An 18,247-nucleotide genomic window follows, 5' to 3' on the forward strand; every position below is an offset into this window, starting at 1 on the left:
TAATGCCAAAGACCTATAGACAACTAGTTGCATTAGTGAGAAATTATATTTAAAATTAGGAGCTTTATTAACATTCAACCTAAGCCTTCCAGTTTGAGGCCCCATAAATCTATTCAGCGAGCTTGAAAAGGATCAGGGGAATCAGCAATCTTTCATCTTCACAATAATTGCACCCATTTTACAGATATGAAGAGTTGAAGGCCAGGACTGTCTATATTTAGCCACTGAAAGGGTCCATAGGGGAAAAGTTAAGCATTCCCTCTCTTCACTGCTCTCTGATCAAATTCAGAGCTTCCTGCGGCTACATAAAAATTATTTTTAAAAAGTTGGACTTAATATGTCACCCATGTGACATGGCTTATGGCCAGGTTCTAATACCTGGCATGCAAAATACATCCACGTTATGCATCACAAGCATGCATAAAGGAGAGTTTTCCTCCATCAAAATACTTGCAAACAGGAAGTAAGAAAGAAGTGGTCCCGAGTTGGGAATGCTATGAAGAGGACACCCATATCTTGACACCCAGGATGCTTCTGGTTTGTATCCTGATATCAGAAGCTAAGCACAAATGCTACTGCAATTTGCAGCCCATATTCTATCAATTGGGCCCCACCATTTACTGGAGCCAGAGTCCCCTTGACAAGTTAGTGTCAGATCTGGGGGGTTAAATTTTAACCACCAGAAACAAAACATCTTTTATCTCAGCACTGGAACTTTTTGTGCAAATGAGCACAATATGACAAAAGACTACTGATAATAAAACTTAACATTTAAAACATGCTTTAGAGTATGTCAGAAGATATTCCCTAAGTGATCCTTACAACTGCCCTGTAAAGTAGGCCAGTAGTATTATCCTCAGGCAGCAAATGGCTGAGATGAGCCTGAGAACCAGTGACTTATCAAGTAATAAGGTTTCAACCAGGTATTTCTAATTCACAGCTCAGTCTTTTAGCTCCTCCGTTACCCTAGTTCCACAGAGCTGTATAATCTAGAAGCAAGTTTTTAAAAGTTTCACAGTATTTGATTGATTTATTCCTATTGCAGAATTCAGGTTTCTGGGCAGCAGAATCTGACTATTTTGGATGGTTTATGCATGGAATTGCTGGCAAGAACAATGGCCAATGCGATGAAACAGGAGGAGAGTGGGGTTGGGATAGTGACTTGCCAAGAGCAACAGCAAATCTCAGCAAATCACAGGAAGGGCCACTAACAACTCTGGAAATCTGCCTTCTTAGCTCAACAATGCAAACCTGGTGTGATTAATAGCACAAGTACACCCAAATGGCCAAGAAACTCTACACAGAGATTGGAGAACCAGCCAACAAGCTCCTGAGACTGCTCCATGAGAAGAAATTAGCAGTCAAGAAAAAATGTCACAGAGTCACTCCCTTCACTGCAAGGAAGGACAGACTGGCAGCTGCCTCCAGGGCACAGAATGCTAGAGCTGAATGCTGAGCATTATATGCTGAGCATTAGGCAGAGTATAAGATGAAACAGAGAAAGATAGTAATGGCTGGGCCAGGGATAGATAAATCTGTCAGTTTTTCCATTCTTCAGTTCACCCCATTTCTGCATCAGGTTGCAAGCTTTAAAAAAAGAAAAAAATCTGCATGAACATTTGAATGCATTTCTGCATGTGTTTCTCCTAATATACATGTTTTGTATTTTGCACATTTTTTTTCATTAATAGACATATTTTTGTACACATTTTCCCCTAATATGTACTTTTGGGGACTAGCAAACTGCATCACAAAAGAGAGGTGCAATTTTCAAATAATAGCTGTGTTTCAGTTCATGCATTGGTTTGAGAACTGTGAATTAGGTACGTTTGCATTAAAATGCAGACTGAATTAATTTCTACCCCATCCCCAGGCTGGATAATAGTCAAGGAGCAATCACCCCCCACCCTTTTAAAATTATTGTTAAACAATTACACAGCCCCAACACAGTGCTTGGTGCTAATACAGGTCACAGAGGGCTTCAAAATATGTGAGTCAGGTTGCAGGGTGAGGAGAAAAGCAGACATAGATGGGCAAATGAGTAACAAGAAAGAGACATGGGAGAGTCAAGTGGCTGCGCAGGTAATGGGAGGCTAAAGTGGTTCAGTACAGATCTTGCTGGAGAAAAAGGTCTCATGGAAGGCCTTGAAAGGAAGAGAGGTAAACAGCTCAATGAATGGAGAGGCTATGACAAGCGTAAGGAACAAGAGGGCAAAATGAATAGACAGAAAGTAGGGGAAAGGAGGCAAAGAGAAGAGATGGATGGATGAGGAGTTTGTGCAACAGCTGGAAGGGGTGTCATGCATGCTTGTAAAAAGCCTGGTGGACCTTGACAAGTGGGAATTGCCTCCAAGAAACTGGGCAGGCAGGAAAATCACATTTTTGTTTTGGGCCACAAGAGTAGGCAAAATAATCTAGATTTTTGAGGCCTAGTAACTTTGGCAGACTTAACACGCAAGGCTCAGGCATGAGGCTACTGATGCACATGATGGCAGAGGCACAACCAGGAGGCAGAGAGGGAGAGTTGGGAAAATTATTATTATTATTAGAATTTATTACCTGCCCTTCACCAATTTTAAAATACATAATTAAAACAGTTTAAAACAACCTAAACAACAGCACAGACAATAGGGTGAATCCTAAAAATATATATCTCAGGTGTCAAAGGCCAGGGTAAAGAAGTGAATCTTCAACAGTCGCTGAAAGTTGTACAATGAAGTTGCCAGATGCACCTCAGTGGGAGGGAGTTCCACAGCTGAGGGGTTGCCACAGAATATGCCCTCTCCCGGGCCAGCACCACCCCAAGCTTCTGAGAGCGGTGGAACTACCAAGAGGGGCCCCTCTGCTGATCTCAACACCCAAGCAGGTCTGAAGGGAAGGAGACAGTCCTTCAGATATTTGGGACCTAAGTCGTTTAAGACTTTATACACTAAATGTGAGCGACTGGCAGCCAATGTAGCTGTTTTAAGACAGGGATTATATGAGTTCTCAGAGGAACCCCCGCCTGTCATCTGGCTGTTGCATTTTAGACCAGTTGGAAGTTTCTGAGTTGTCTTCAATGGTAGCTCCACATAGAGTGCATTGTAATCAGTCTGGACTTCTTGGTGACCACCACCTTCGCCGGGCCGCCTCCTCCCTTCGCAGCTGAAAGCACCAAGCCAGAGCCAGAGATGGACTATGGGCCCCTGGCAGGCCTGGTGCCACAGCCCTGCTCTAGGATCAAGCAGGAAGGCAGCCCCACACCCTGCAATGCTGGCCACCAGCTCCCCGCAGATCCCTGGCATGGAGACGCCGCCACTCAGCCCCAACAACCTCCTGACAGCCTCTGAGGGCAGGGGGTCTCCCCTGCAGCAGCAGCAGTCACCTTACCACCCCTGGCCTTCGTCCACCCACTCCAGTACCAGCACCACTCACGCCTGAGCACTTCCGCCTTCTTTGAGGAGAGCCTCCCCTGCGAGGCCTCTGCCCTATGGGGCCTGCTCACCCTGCCCTCCTCCCCGCTGGAGCTGCCGAAAGCCAAGCACAAGAGGGGGAGCTGCTCCTGGCCTTGCAAACGGACTGCCACCTACCACACCTGCACCTACACAGGCTATGGAAAGACCTATACCAGGAGCACCCACCTGAATGCGCACCTCCAGACCCACACAGACAAGAACCCCTACCATTTCAACGGGGATGGCTACGGCTGGAAGTTTGCCTGTTCCAATGAACTGACCTGCCATTATTAAAATCTTAATTAAAATTGGGCATTTTAGTGTTATCGGTTTCCAGTGGTCTTGTGATGTACCCCTCTTGTGGAGTTTCAGCAGGCATCCACTCTGTTAACTGTTGGGTGTCTTTTTAAGACCTTTTTTATGCCAACATACCTACGCAGTTCTCTAAACTTAATTTTGATTCGTTCATTATTTTAATGATTATTTTGTATTGTGTGTATGGTGTTTTATGTTTTATTGCATATTTTATTGTATATTTTGTATGTTTACTTTGATATTTTATATGAATTGCCATCTACCTTAGTGTCTATTCATAAAAACAAGCTTCAAGTTGTTTTTATGATATAAGTAGTTTTTGATGATGATGTAAGCAGTTCCCAGGACCCTTCTTTGTTGCGAGATTCTGGGGGTGAGATGTTTGGGTCCTGGGTGAGAGCCAGGATGGATGCATGGACTCCTGGGTGAGAGCCAGGAGCCTGAGAGAGTGTGTATGTTAGAAGTAGAAGGTTTTATTTATTAGTAATTTGTATTGGTGCAACACTTGTATATGTAATATTATGTATTTTTGTAACATTTGTTGTTTAAAGTTTTTTTTTATTTTGTAGCATTATAGGATGATAGTATGATTATTTCTGTATATTTTTTGACGTTTCTGTGGTTTTAAACTACCTTAAGTGCAGTGATGTAGAAAGGCAGTATACAAATTAAAAGTGAAATGAAAGTCACCAGAGCATGAAGCACTGTGGCCGAGCCTTCTCTTTCCAAAAGGGGCTGAAGCTGGTGAACCAGCCAGAGCTGGAAAAGGGCACTCCTAGCCACTGAGGCCACCTGAACCTCCAGTGACAGTGTTGGATCAAGGAGTACATCCAGGCTGTGGACCTTCTCCTTCAAGGAAAGAACAACCCCATCCAGAAAAAGCTGTCTTCCCACCTTCTGGACAAGAGAACTCTGGACACGAAACACCTCTGTCTTTTCAAGGTTCATCCTCAATTTATTGGCCCACATTCAGTCCATCACTGCCTCCAAGCATCAGTTCAACACCTCAACTGCCTCTCCTGATTCAGATGGAATAGCAAGGAAGAGCTGGGTGCCATCTGCATATTGATGGCACCTCATTTCAAATCTCCTGATGACAGCTCCCAGTGGCTTCATATAGCTGTTAAATAGCATGGGGGACAAGATGGAACTCTGCGGGACACCACAGGATAATTCCCATGGTGCTGAACAGTAGGCTCCAAAATCAGGACCAGATGCTTAGGCGGCAGAGAACAGGGAGTCAGAGCAGTCTTAAGAGGAGAGGGGTGAATTATGATAAGGAATGGAAGCCCCAAGTCCAGAAGCAGGACACATCCTATCAACAGACCCCAGGGGGACAACATCAGCTATCTCCACCATGCCCTGCTTGTGAGCATCCCAGGGTCAGTTTGCTGGCTACAGCGTAGCTGGACTAGTTGGATCTTTGGTCTGAGCCAGCAAAATGATTGTTGCTTGCCCTCTGTGGCTCTAATGGGAAAAGCTGCCACCTTCTCTCATGATGATGCAAGTTGTAAACCACTGGGAGAAAAAGAAGCAGTGAAGCTTGGGAAATCCTTCTCACTCCAGCAGAGAGGCACAGGCCTGGATGTCAAGCTCAGATCAAAGTGATTCTGGGTGGCTTTGCAGGGAGAGAATCTTGCACAAGTAGCAGTGGAGGCAGCACTAAGAAGAGAGGATTAAGGAAATCCTTGGTACAATAGGGAAACGTGCTCTGCGGCTGGGGTGGTCCTGCAATTAGCAATGTGATGTGCAACAATAAAGGAAGGGAAAAGCAACCCTCGATTTTTTTCCCCAGGCATGGCAGGCCTGTGCAAACATTTCAGCCAACCCTCAGAAGCCTATGGGCCTTGCGTTTCTGTTTGGGAGTGAGCGAGCGAGAGAAAAGGGCCTATAATTATATCCTAAGGGGGAGGAACATAAAAGGAGGTTGTGTCTCCAGCGGTTGGAGTGGGAAGCTGGGAGCTAGGATGACTGGATTCTAATACATTAATAGCAAGAGGAGCCAGGAGTCCTGGGCTACACTCCACACCCTCTGACAAAGGACAAGAAATGCTGGCCACAGCATTGGGTGGGGGAGGAAGGGAAGAAAGGGGATAATCTCTGTGGGGGAAAGGATGCAATTAGTCTTCTAAAAAGAGCCCTTCTGGGGAGCAACCCTCTGTGGAAGCCACACAGCCTGACTTGGAAGCCCCACTCCATTAAAAATGCATGGGAACAGACTGAGGTTATTCAGTGATGATTGGAATTGCACTCTGCATAGGCTCAGAGGAATTCTCCTTCTTCCCTCCCACCTACCCCCAAATCCAGCACTGTATCCATTTCTCACTTGCTCCTCACATCACTTCTCTGAATATGTGTGCCTGACAGTCAGGATTTGCTGATGCAGAGGAATATCACATAGTGTGAACTGGCCTCAAGAATCTGTCATTTCAGGGTGATTTTATGGCTCTTGTAAACTACCCTAGACAGGCAGCATACAGGTGTTTCTCATGGAACCCTAATCCCTTACATTTAAGGGGCATCCATAGTTTTGAGGGTGGGTCTACATCTAGTAAACACTCAACTCACACAATCCACTCAGCCCCCAGCTTCAACCCTCTTTAACGTCCATCAAGGCAGGAGCTGGACTACAGCAAGCAAATAAAACATAAGGTGGCATTTTTGTAGCTGGCTTGCGGGTCTGCTATTTGCTTTCAGGGGGAACTGAAACTTTAAAGACCAGCACTTTATACTGGGGTGCTTACCAGCCCTCTCAAGCCATGAACCTGTCACATCAAGATCAGGCTGAGACTGTGAACAACCCAGCAGAGAAGGCTGAGCAATGTCTACAACTCAGAGCTGTTGCTGGAAAGGCTGGGGCAGCCTGAGTAACACATCCCAGGGAGTGCAGTGCTAAGTAAAAGGCACCATTGCTGGTGTTGGAAGCCGAAGTACAGATTATAGGTGACAGGGCAATCCAGAGTCTGGATGGAAGAGGAATGAGGCAAGCGGCAGAAAAGAGCCATAATAAGCAAAGGAGGGCTAGAAATGGAGAATTTCATAGCCACTTGTTAAATGCTTCTCTGCATATATTATACCCAGTGTAGGAAAGATTCTAAGGCAGGAATATGGAAAATGCGGCCCTCCAGATGTTGATGGACTACACCTCCCTTCATCCCTGACTACTGGCCATGCTGGCTAGGGCTGATGGGAATTGGGAGCCCAGCAACATCTGGAGGGGCCCAGGTAAGCCACCTCTGTTTTAAGGAGAGCTGGAGCTTCTACCCAAGGATGCATGGGACTGGAGAGCAACAGAAGGGTGGGATGTTCTGTTGATCAGGCATGGACCAAAGGCCTCCCAATAAAAGAGGCTGCCTGATGCTAGGCCCCCTCTTCCTTAATGGAGCTGCAGAAAGGGCTTTTCCCATCATTACCTTAGCCTCAAATCCTTGGGGAAGGGCCATAGCTCAGTAGAGCATCTGCCATGCATGCAGAAGGTCCCAGGTTCAATCCTTGGTATCTCCAGGTAGGGCTGGGAGAGACTCTTGCCTGAAACTCAGGAGAGCCACTGCCAGTCAGTGTAGACAATACAGAGCTCGATGCATCAATATGGTCTGACCATAAGGCAGCTTCCTGTCCCCTGACAAGTGTGTGCTCTCCTTGATCTATCTCTTCGCACACATTCACACAGACCAAGGCGACGGCTGTCAGGATGGCCCATCCTGGTAATCTCAAAACTGTGCCCTCCAACTCTCATTTCTCTCTCTCTCATAATACTAGAACCTGGGGTTATCCAGTGAAACCGAATGGTGGGAGATTCAGAACAAACACTGAGTACTTCTTCACACAGTGCATAGTTAAAAGTATGGAATTCACTGCCACCAACTATAAAAGAGGATGAGACAAATAAATGGGAGACAAAGCTATCAGTGGCTACTAGTCATGATAATGGTCTCCAGGATCAGAGACACTGTGCCTCTGAATACTAGGCACTGGGGGAAAACACCTATTGCCAACATGTCCTACTTGTGGGTTTCCCATTGGTGTCTGTTTGGCTACTGTGGGAAACAGGGTGTTGGACCAGGTGTGGCTTTGGCCTAATCTAGCAGGGCTCTTATGTTTTTAAGCTCTAAACCTGCTGTTGAGACTGCAAACTATACAGAGGATATCTTCTGCAGTACTGTAGTGGGAAATTCAGAAGTGCAGTCATAACAATCACAGCCACGACCCCTTCTAAATTTAAACAGCCTTCTAAGATTATAGAATAATCTGGAATAAAAAAGATGGGAAAATCCCAAGATGCTGAAAAATGTGTTTATTTTTTTTAAAAAAGCTCAATGCGTTTCGGCCACTATGTTGTCTGGCCTTTGTCAGGGGATAAATTGGTGGTCTGTAATATTCTTCTCTAGCAGGACTGCTTGAAATGATAATGACCACCTGTAGGTGGTCAAGCAGTCCTGCTAGAGAATAATGTTCTCCTGGCTTTTTGGATACTTGCCACTTTCTGCTTTTGGTATAGAATAATCTGGCCAGGCTTGAATACTGTTTTCTGCTTCTCTAGCACTGTCACCATTTGACTGTCCTTTCTCACTGTCAGAGATATTACTGGAATTACCAAACTCAATGTCTACATGTTTATCTACATGCTGCTAGTCTTCTCAGTGGCTGATTTACCTCCTTTCACTCTGATTGCCGCCAATCAGCAGGAAAGGGCAAGGAAACAAGGTAGAAGACTCAGTGGCTAACACACTCCCCTTTCATGATGATTGGCTCATAGGAAGCTGGAGACATAGGGACCCTGTTGGGACCTGGTTTCCAAAAAAAGAAAGGGTCTAAGATCCCCAAGACCCTGGACAACTACACCTCTGATCTTCCATTGGAAGAGTGAAAAAGCAAACGTTAGGTTGCACAGAACTTTTGCTCAGGTAAGACTAAGAAAGGGAAAGTCAGTCTGGCAATGAACACAGAGAAGATGACCTACCAATCCCCTGGGAAAGCAGGCAGCCAAACTGATACAACTTGATCACAGATAGGGACAGGGAAGAAATTCAATGCAGTTCACATTTAAAAGTGAATCTTTTAAATTTGCACTTTTGAACCAAAACACAGCCATCTTTCAACATTAACACATTTTGCAATGCAATACTCTAGCCAAGTAATATGTACAAAAATGGATATACTAGGGTAAAGTGTGCATATAAATGCATACATTATTGAAAAATAGCACACAAAATGCATTATGTTTGGGGAAATTGCTTTGCAAAAATGCATATATTAGGTAAAATTGCCAACAAAAGATATATTAGACAAAACTGCATACAAAAATAGATAGAAGAAATTTGCACTAAAATGCTGATGAATTTTCATGAGGACTTTTAGAAATGCACAGATGTGGTAATGTGGAGAACTGAAGAGTGGAAAAATGAGAGAGGGAAATCAAAACTGACAGATTCGCCCATCCCTAATCTCAGAGGAAATATCAGTGGAACAAGAAAGGTCTAGTGAGAGCCAGTTTTCTCTCGTGGATCTGTCCTAAATTGGAGAAGAGCCCTTACAATCATAGAATCATAGAGTTGGAAGGGGCCTTGTAGGCCATCGAGTCCAACCCCCTGCTCACACCATTTAAAGATTATAGAATAATCTTCCATTCAAAGTCTCACAGTGGAAAGAACCTAGCTAGTTCAACGGTGGGAAGGAGGACAGGGAAGAGGAGTGGTCCAGCGCAGTGGAGCAGGGATGGGCAATTCACCCCAATAACTATTTGCAAGGTGGCATTGCTACCCTATACATATTCTAACAGCAATCTCATTATCTGAGTACCTGTCTTCATGTAGCCAAAACAACACCATCCACGCATAAGAGGGAAGGTATCAACAGGCCTGAGAGAATTCCAAGGTTTGCAAAAGTACAAAACATCTTCAGGAAACAAAATCCTAAGAGGGCGGGACACATACACATATATCACAAAAAACACAGCCCATTGAGGAGTAAGCATGCTCAGTGGTTATGAAATGATGATTGAACACTGGTGAAGGAACAGAAAACCAGCGGGAGGGGGAATGCAATGGAATGGAGTATCCTGGAACAGGGCATGGCTGGCTGGCTGGCTGAAATGCCAAACAGAAGCAGTCAACACTGCAATGTTTTGTTGCGGATCCCAGTTGTAAAACTAAAATTAAAGTTGAAAACAGAGGGAAGACCAGCTACTCCCAGCCCCTGCTCAAAGGAAGGGTCAACCTCCCCTCTGTTTCCCTAAGGATCAGGGTACACAATCCTTGCCAGAATGTGCCATTAGCAGGGAGCAGGTGCAATGCCAAAAGGATTCTGCACAGCAAACGGCTCTAGGTGACTCATGTAAGCAAATCAGGCCAATTCTTTCCCAACATTAAATATGGCAACTAGTCAAGCCTTAAGCATGAGAAAAACCTAGTAATGCTAATGCACACACATACGTGCTTGTAATTTGTCAACTGCAGTATCAAGTGATCAGACACATGTGTGACTAAACCAGCACAGATTAACTTCCAGAGACAGAACTTGCATAGCATAGCAGTGTCAAATGAAATGCAATACTTTTCAAAGGATGCACTTCACACATTCAGCTGAATCACTGAGTGCTGTGGAACTGTCTGTGATGTGTATGTGTAGTACAATTCCACCACAGCAGTTCTGTCCTTAATTGAGGTAGTGCTTGCTTAGCTAACAACTAAAGATGTTTCTTCAATGGGCAATAGAAGCATGTATCGTTAATGGACTTTTGATGGCTGGTGGCTACTAGCAAGTGAAAACATTTACCAACCAGTGTGGGAGCTGAGATCAGCATTCTGTCTGTTTTCAAGAGGGGCTAGAGAGAAACTACTTGGGTGTTAGACTGTAGTCAGTGCAGAAAACGTATATTCAGCTGCAGGGACTCTCTCTCTATATCAGTGCAACAGTTCTCCAGCAATCTCTCCTCACAAGAAAACTAATCATGTAAGAGCTCTCCTGCATCTCAGAGAAGTTGGGAAGCAGGAAACTATTTCAGTCTAGTTTAACTCCACCTGGTGCAAAGTAGTAAGATTATAACTTTATTTCTCTGTGACATTATACCCAGAGGAGAACACAATAGTAACAAAGTCTGAAGCAACAATTATTCCATATGGAGGAGGAGCCTGAAGTACACAATATGGCTCACTTAGACTTCTTGTGCATGTCATTAAAAAAAAAAACTATTAAAATCCTCATTGAGCACTAGGAAGGGGTGTGTATCAGGCTCTGCTAAAAATCTGCCAACAGGTGGAAGACAAACACCTGAAAGAGGCCCCTGTTTAATTTAGCATTCTGCCCAGACAGAGCAGTAGCAGCTTCTGGTTGCTTCCTGCCCTTTTCTCCCCAATACTGGACTAGCTAAATTTAGCACTGGAGTGACGTTAAAGATTAACAAAGAGGTTCAGGGACTCAGGCCTATGCAATCTGTTACATTCCATGCAAGACTTGAAACCAAAGTCCTCCCCAAGTCATCTGGCTTGATACAGTTTGTACCCACCTGTTTTTGTGCCTAACACTGAAGGAACTATGTAGCCACTCTATGTTCCTTGGATTTCCACTATCCCGGTGAACCATTTAAACCACAGTGTGCTGCAAGTTTCCACTGAGATTTGAAACATGCAAATATTCAACACCCAGAGGCTACTTTCTAGGAGAGAAGCTCAAGCTTGCCCTTCTGATCTGGAAGCTCTCCCTCCTATTCTCACATGTCATCAATCACAAAGTTACTGACTGATACTCCAAAAGCACTTACCACATGCTCAGAGAGTATATTTATTTACTTACTCGCTTCCTTGCAACAAATGTTCTGGGATTAACAACCAGCATAAAAAAAAGTGTAAAAAACCAGCCATAAAATTATCTCATATACAAGTATTCATACATCCCTAATAAACTAAAATAAAAATGTGAGTAGAAAGTCTGGCTCTCATTCAGAAAGACATTCCTGGTGTTGTTGTGGAGCATGTTTTTATCACTTTTTTAGGAAGCTGGTGTAGTGCAGAGATTAAGGCAAAAGCTGGACAAGAACACTCAGCTCTCAGTGGGTGACCTTAGACCAGTCACTGTCTCCCAGCCTAACCTACCTCACAGGATTGTTGTGTGGATAAAATCAGGAGGGGGGAACTTTGTTTGTACACCACCTTGAACTCCTTGGAGGAAAGGTGGGATACAAATGTAATAATAATTTTTAAAAAAAACTTCCCCAAAGGAAGCGTTCTGTAGTAATAATAATAATAGAACATTCAGCTCAACCATGGAGTGCGTATGGTCCAACTGCTTCTGTTCACCGAGGACAGTCCTCATTTCATGGTGCCTTGGGGATACTTAGCCTAAAAGCACTCAGAAGTATGGCACAAAGTGAGAGACTGATTCCTCTCGTCTCCCAAGTCCTGCACACATGCCAGGGGACTTGGAACAGAAGGAGCCTGAGTGGCAAACACAAATAATGGTGGGCATCAAGAATGTCTACTCTGTGGCTGTTTGTTAAAATTGTTGCAAAATCAATCATATAAATTGTTGTTTTTTACTTATATATAAAATGATGTACTTAACTTTTTGTTACCTTACAGACAACCAAAGAAGATGATGGCATTTTAATGTATGGCTCATCTACAGGCAATAAAAAAAGAACTCCAAACACTAAACATTGTTTAGCTTTGAGCAGAGCAAACATAACCATTTTAAAACATTGTAATACTCTGAAGTTCACATCACCAGAGTTATACATCAGTGAATATAATTCTAGGAAGTTTGATTTTCTAGACATTGGAGGTAAGCCTCCCACTCCACCCCACAAAATGTAACTTTTTTCATGGATTTTCATAAAAATGTATGGTGTGTGTCTGACTATGGCTTAGGTCAGTGGTTCTCAAACTTTTTTGGTTCGTGGTGCACTGTAAAACATATAAAAATTTTCTGGTGCACTTTGTGTACAAAATTAAAAATATATTAATATATTTTAAGGGGCCCAGCCTAGCTATTAATTGATCATGGATGTAATAAATCTCTATACAAATGGGTTTCTTCTCATTTTTAAAATATACTTTCATAATATTTGCGGCACACCTAGTCACCTCTTGCGGCGCACCAGTGTGCTGCGGCGCACTGTTTGAGAATCACTGGCTTAGGTGAACAAACAAATGTATGGGGACTCAGAGGGGAAAAAAGGTCTTTTCACTTCTCCTCCAACCCTGCTGCTGTTATGCTACCCGGAGTTAAGCCATGGTTTGGTTTAATATTACATCCATCGGGGCAGACAAACCATGTGCCTGGGTTGAGACATAACACTAAGCCAAACCAGGGCTTAGCTCCAGATAGCACAGCAGTAGCAGGACCAGGGGAAGATCAAAGTGGCCACAACTTTTGTTCTGAGTACCTATGGCCTTGGTCATTCACACTTAGACCACACCCACACCATACATTTAAAGTACATGGCTTCCACCAAAGAATCCTGGGAACTGTGGTTTCTCAAGGGTGCTGAGAACAGGACTCACCCACCCAACACAGCAGGCTTGGCTTACCACATTTTGAAGTTGTTGTTGTTGTTATGTGCCTTCAAGTGAAGCAATACACACAACCACCTAAAGAGGATGAGCATATTTGGAGAAGGACCATAGCTCAATAGTAGAACATCTGCTTTGCGTGCAGAAGACCCTAAGTTCAATCCCCAGCATCTCCAGGTAGGCCTGGGAGTGCTCCATATCTAAAACCCTGGAGAGCTGCTGCCAGCCAGTGTGGGCAACACTGAGCAGGATGACCCAATGTACTGGCTCAATTTAAAGCAGCTTCCTACGTTCCCTTCATGACCATTAAGTCCAGGGTCTGAAATTACATAAGTGCACCACTACTGAGAAGTTTATTGGGGGTTTTCAATGGCAAAGAAGAGTAAAGAAGTTGCCTCCCTGCACCGTCATCTTCCCTTGCAATGTGCAGCTATAGGAGATTGTCGAATATGTTCCAATGCACATTCGCATTATAGTGGGAGATTGGGAGGTTCGGGAGGTCTGGCATCTGCCCTTCATGAACTGAATATCCAGCCCAGAATATGCCCCAGAAATCTTACTAACAAGCAGGGATAGTTGCTCAGAACACGAGTCTGAAGGTATACTACAAAGTTTGAAAACATCAGACGGAAGAGCTGGAAAGCTGGGACCTTGGACATTTTCACACATGAACAAAAAAAGTACTTTTTATGATCAGTTGGGAGCCTTTAATACATGCTTCAAGCAGAGCACATGCACTCACAGGTGACACATGAAGGGCATTAATGTTACAATGCCCATGTGGCACTATGGTTAGAGTGTTGGACTTTGGCCAGACAGAACAGAGTTCAAATCCCCACTCAAGCTATGAAGCTCCCTGGGTGACTTTCAGCCAGGTACACTCTCTCATCCTAACCTACCTCACAGGGTTGTTGTGAAGATAAAGTGGGGAGGGGTAACCATGATTGCTAGCCTGCACTCAATGGAAGAACAGAGGGATATACATGAGACTAATAATACAAAATAATAAATTAAGTAACTTTTCTTCACAGTTTCTTGGTTGCATCCTTGCATGTTTAAAACAACATTCAAGTCATTCACACATTTTCCAAAGAGTAAGAGAAGGAGCTCAAATGTGCATTTACTGTTGCAGACTCACACAGGCAGCAGCAGAGGGAAGGGGACAAGAGGGCAAACACCCTCCTAGACAAGTAATTCCCTCCCCATTGCTGGACCCCTGTGGATACTTGAAGGAAAGTAACTTTTCACATGTAAATTATAGCAGAGTCATGAAATGGAAATTAAAGTAAGTCTATAATCCTAAGCATCCTTACTTGAAAGATAACCCAAAATCAATACTTCAGAAAAAAATATGTTGAAAATGGGAGCAGTAATGTAGACTATATGAATTTGGTTACTGCTTTGCATCACCTCAAATGCAATGCAAGTAACTCTCTCTCAACCTCTGTTCTTCATTTGCAAAACAAGGATAAAACAGTCTTGCAAGTAAGATCACAAAAATTACAAGTCCACATTTTAAATTAGTCCTCGTATTGGTCACTCATAGCATATTAATGGTCTGAAACAAAAAGAACATTTTCTCATCTTCCCTACAAAGTTTCCCGGCTTAGTCACTTGGAAGTGATTTTTACTCACCACAGGTGACCTGTCAAACAGCTATTTACAAGCCTTCAGTAAAAGCTAATCTCTCTTACAAAGTAAGACATTATTGTAAGGATAGTTATTGTAAAATAGTTTTTAATCTTAAAAAAAATCTGGAGAAATTAAAAAATTACAATATCTAACATTTATACACTACTTTTGCCAGAAGGTTCAAATCCCTTTCAGTCTATATATTCTTCCTTCAATAACCTTACAACAACACTGCAAGGTAGACCAGGGATTATTGTCCCAATTCCTACAGACATGGAGCCTGAAGCTGAGGTAGAGGCTTGCCTGGAGCTACTCAGTGATCTCATAGTTGAGCTGAGATTTGAACTGGTCACTTTCCGACTAACAGCTCACACTCTTGACTCGACTAGATCCCATACTAAGCTTTTGAGCAGCCACTCACCTCCATTGCCCAGTCCTAGATCTCCCCTGTCTTTGACTTCCATCCTACCTCCCAGAAGCCCTATTGCACACAACTAACTTTCACCTGCAAATGTCACCTTGTACCTTTTAGGTAGGAATGGCCCCAAAAGTTTGATCTTGCCTTATTCCCTTGCGTAATATCCACCGAACCCCACCAGGCAACCCCAGAAACAAGCAACCCTTCAAAAATCACAATTGTACATACACATACAACACAAGTACCCCTATTCCAAGGATGGGGAAGCTGCTACCCACCAGATGTTGTTGGACTCCAGCTCCTGTCAGTCCCAGGCAGCGTAGCCAGTGGTCAGGGATGCTGGGTAGTTGTAGTCCAGCAATATCTGGAGGGCCATGGGTTCCCCACCCCTGACCTATACACACATTCTATCTCTTACATTCCTGACTGCAGACAGTGCTCTCACGAGTTCTGTCTATACTTCCCACACCATCCTTTAAACAGGTGCCATCACTGGGGTGAAAGAGAGAGATGCCCCACTCAGCTTTTTTTGCCTCACCTCCTTCTCCCTGCTCAGAAATGCTGGACATCCTTTTCCTCCAGAGCAGTGCTTCCAAATGGAGGCGACACCAGTTGACTAAGGTGGGGAGATGAGAGTCTGATAAATCCAAGCCCATATCCCCTGCCGGGTTCTGCTCCCCAAAGGTGAGAACCAGTGAATCCTCTCAAACATGGAAAGGTTCTGGAGGTCACACCTGTTTAGAAATCACACTTTTTTTTCTGATCTGGAAGCCCTGTATTCATTTTTTATACAGGAGGCAGGGTTCAGTTCCCAAGGAAAATACATTTTGCACATGCTCAGAGACACCCTCTTTCCTTCAGTACTATGTCATATATTCTGGGACTGATCCCTGGCACTCTTAAATTGGCTCCAACTCCCAGCACTCAAATAAAGACAGTCCCAAAATCTACCCATATTCTCTGCAAAATTTCAATCATTGCTATGCCTTTCCATATAACACCATCAGCCTCTGTCTTCGCAACTGTTTATTCTGCCTTCCCCACCCTACCTTATTCCTACAATTCTAGTTGAAGGACCCCAGCCACGTCCCCTACCTGAGCCACAGCCATGCCCATGGGGGGCTGTTGGGTCCCCTCCCAGTTTCTCCAGAAGCCTCCCCAATAGTTGATCAGGGCTCTCGGGTTCTGCCAGCGGTGCCCAGCAGCAGGTGGGAACAGACTCTGGGCTGAGCTGGGTCTCACCACCTCCACCACCCCCTGGGGACAGCTCCTCAGACGAGAAGGATGTTGGGGAGCGCAGAGAGGAATCAGGGGGCCGCAGCTCCAGCCAGCGGCCATCACCAGCAGTTTTTGTGCCTCCTTCAGGGGGATCTTCTGGGGGCTCCTTGAGGAATCCAGGCAGAAGGATCTTGGAGACACTTTGCCTGCGGTGCACCTGCCCACCAGCCCCAGGGCCAGCCCGGGCAGCCAAGTGGGACCCCTGCTTTTTCAAAAATTTCTCCAAAGGCTTCATCCCGCTGGCCACAGTGGGGGCACCCAGGGGCTCAGCAGGGCCCCAGGACGAGGTGTGATCCAATGTGCCCTTTTCAGCTTTGGCCAAAATTGGGGATCAGGGGTGTAGCACTCTGCGTGCTGGCGGCGGGGATGGAGAGACGTGTGATCAGAGAGTCATAGCTGTGCCAGATGTTGGAGGCGGCGGAAGATCTGGGGAAGAAGGTGGCAAGGAGCTTGGGTAAGGGAAGTGTGTCGGAGCAGGAGGGTGGCAGCTTTGGCCAATCTTAGGGAGCGTGGAAAGGAATTAGGGGGCGGGGTGAGCGAGGTCCGGCTCGACTCTCCCTGCGGGAGGAGCGACTAGAAGCGCCCTCGGTGGCGCCGCGTCCTGGCTGACCCCTGAAATTATAAACGATGATGTGGGAGGGATAAAAAGGTAGATTGCTGTCTAGTCTTCTCGTTGGCCACGCCAAAAGCGTGGCGATGGCAAAACCTCTTTGGAAAGATCCTCCCCTCCTCCAACTCTGCCCTTGGCAAATCGAGGAGCACGCCCTTGGCCCCGGCAGTGTTTTCCCGAAGCCGATGAAGGGTCCCGGCTTGCAATCAGAATCTCGCCGCCGCCGCCGCCACGCAGCCTCTGCCTCGTCTCCTTCGCCTTCGCCTTTGCCACTCCGTGCGCCCTGCGCGCTCTCTATTCGCCAGGCTGTTGCTGCCGCAAGCGGGATCCTCCTTTATGGATGCTCATGACAGCGGGGGAGGCAGCTACTGGCGGCAGCAGGAGCGGGGGCTGAAGCCTGCCTGTCTGCAGGGGAGTTTGCACGGGGGTGGCTCTCTCCTGCAGGACCCCCCCTTCTTCTTCGTGCCTCCTGGCCTGTAAGGAAGCTTCGCTCGCTAAGCAGCCACTCTTTTTCCCTCGCCTTCCCTTTGATCGCCTCCTCCCGAGGAGGGTAACAAGCCAGCGCCAGGCCCCGCCCCTCCTCCTGCTCCGCCTTTGCTCCCCACCCTATTTGGTGGTGGTTTTTGTTGCCTGCACTTGTTGCATGGGGCAAGAAAGTCAAAACACACACCTTGATCTTGGACTATAACCGAAATTGATAAAAACAAAGCAAAATGTAAGGATGAGAAATTGATAAAAACAAAGCAAAATGTAAGGATGAGAAATTAGGTTGGTTGGACAATGTTGAAAGTTTAATTGGTGGTTATCTGCATCTTGAATTGATGCAAAAATTGTCCTCAGTTGGTTCGAGTACAATACAGACGATACATTCGGGGGAGTTTTACGTTGCTGGAATTATTAAAGATTTTTTATTATATTGAACACTCACATTTTTCTTATTTTTTAATATATGTGTGTTTAATGGCTTCAGATGGAAACTGCACACACACACCCCAACAACATATAAACGTTCGAATTCCAAGGCACGTTTAAAAGGGTGGTGGTGGAATCT

General features: G+C 45.1%; 1 protein-coding gene across 4 annotated transcripts in view; it reads right to left on the bottom strand.

The window, feature by feature from the left end:
- The window catches only part of RAPGEFL1 (Rap guanine nucleotide exchange factor like 1), a 101,876-nt gene that overhangs the window by 69,230 nt on the left and 14,399 nt on the right, over window positions 1–18,247 (bottom strand). Inside the window, exon 1 of one of the 4 annotated variants that reach the window (XM_061590075.1) lies at window positions 16,404–17,757. The exons of 2 other annotated variants lie outside the window; for them this stretch is intronic. In XM_061590075.1, the coding sequence (XP_061446059.1) occupies window positions 16,404–16,821 (418 nt within the window). In that variant the 5' untranslated portion in view covers window positions 16,822–17,757. Of the gene's footprint in view, window positions 1–16,403; window positions 17,759–18,247 lie in introns of those variants that run through there. One more of the 4 variants, XM_061590076.1, reaches the window with a different exon arrangement.

This window comes from Rhineura floridana, chromosome 11 (genome assembly GCF_030035675.1).
Source record: "Rhineura floridana isolate rRhiFlo1 chromosome 11, rRhiFlo1.hap2, whole genome shotgun sequence".
Classification (NCBI taxonomy): domain Eukaryota; kingdom Metazoa; phylum Chordata; class Lepidosauria; order Squamata; family Rhineuridae; genus Rhineura; species Rhineura floridana.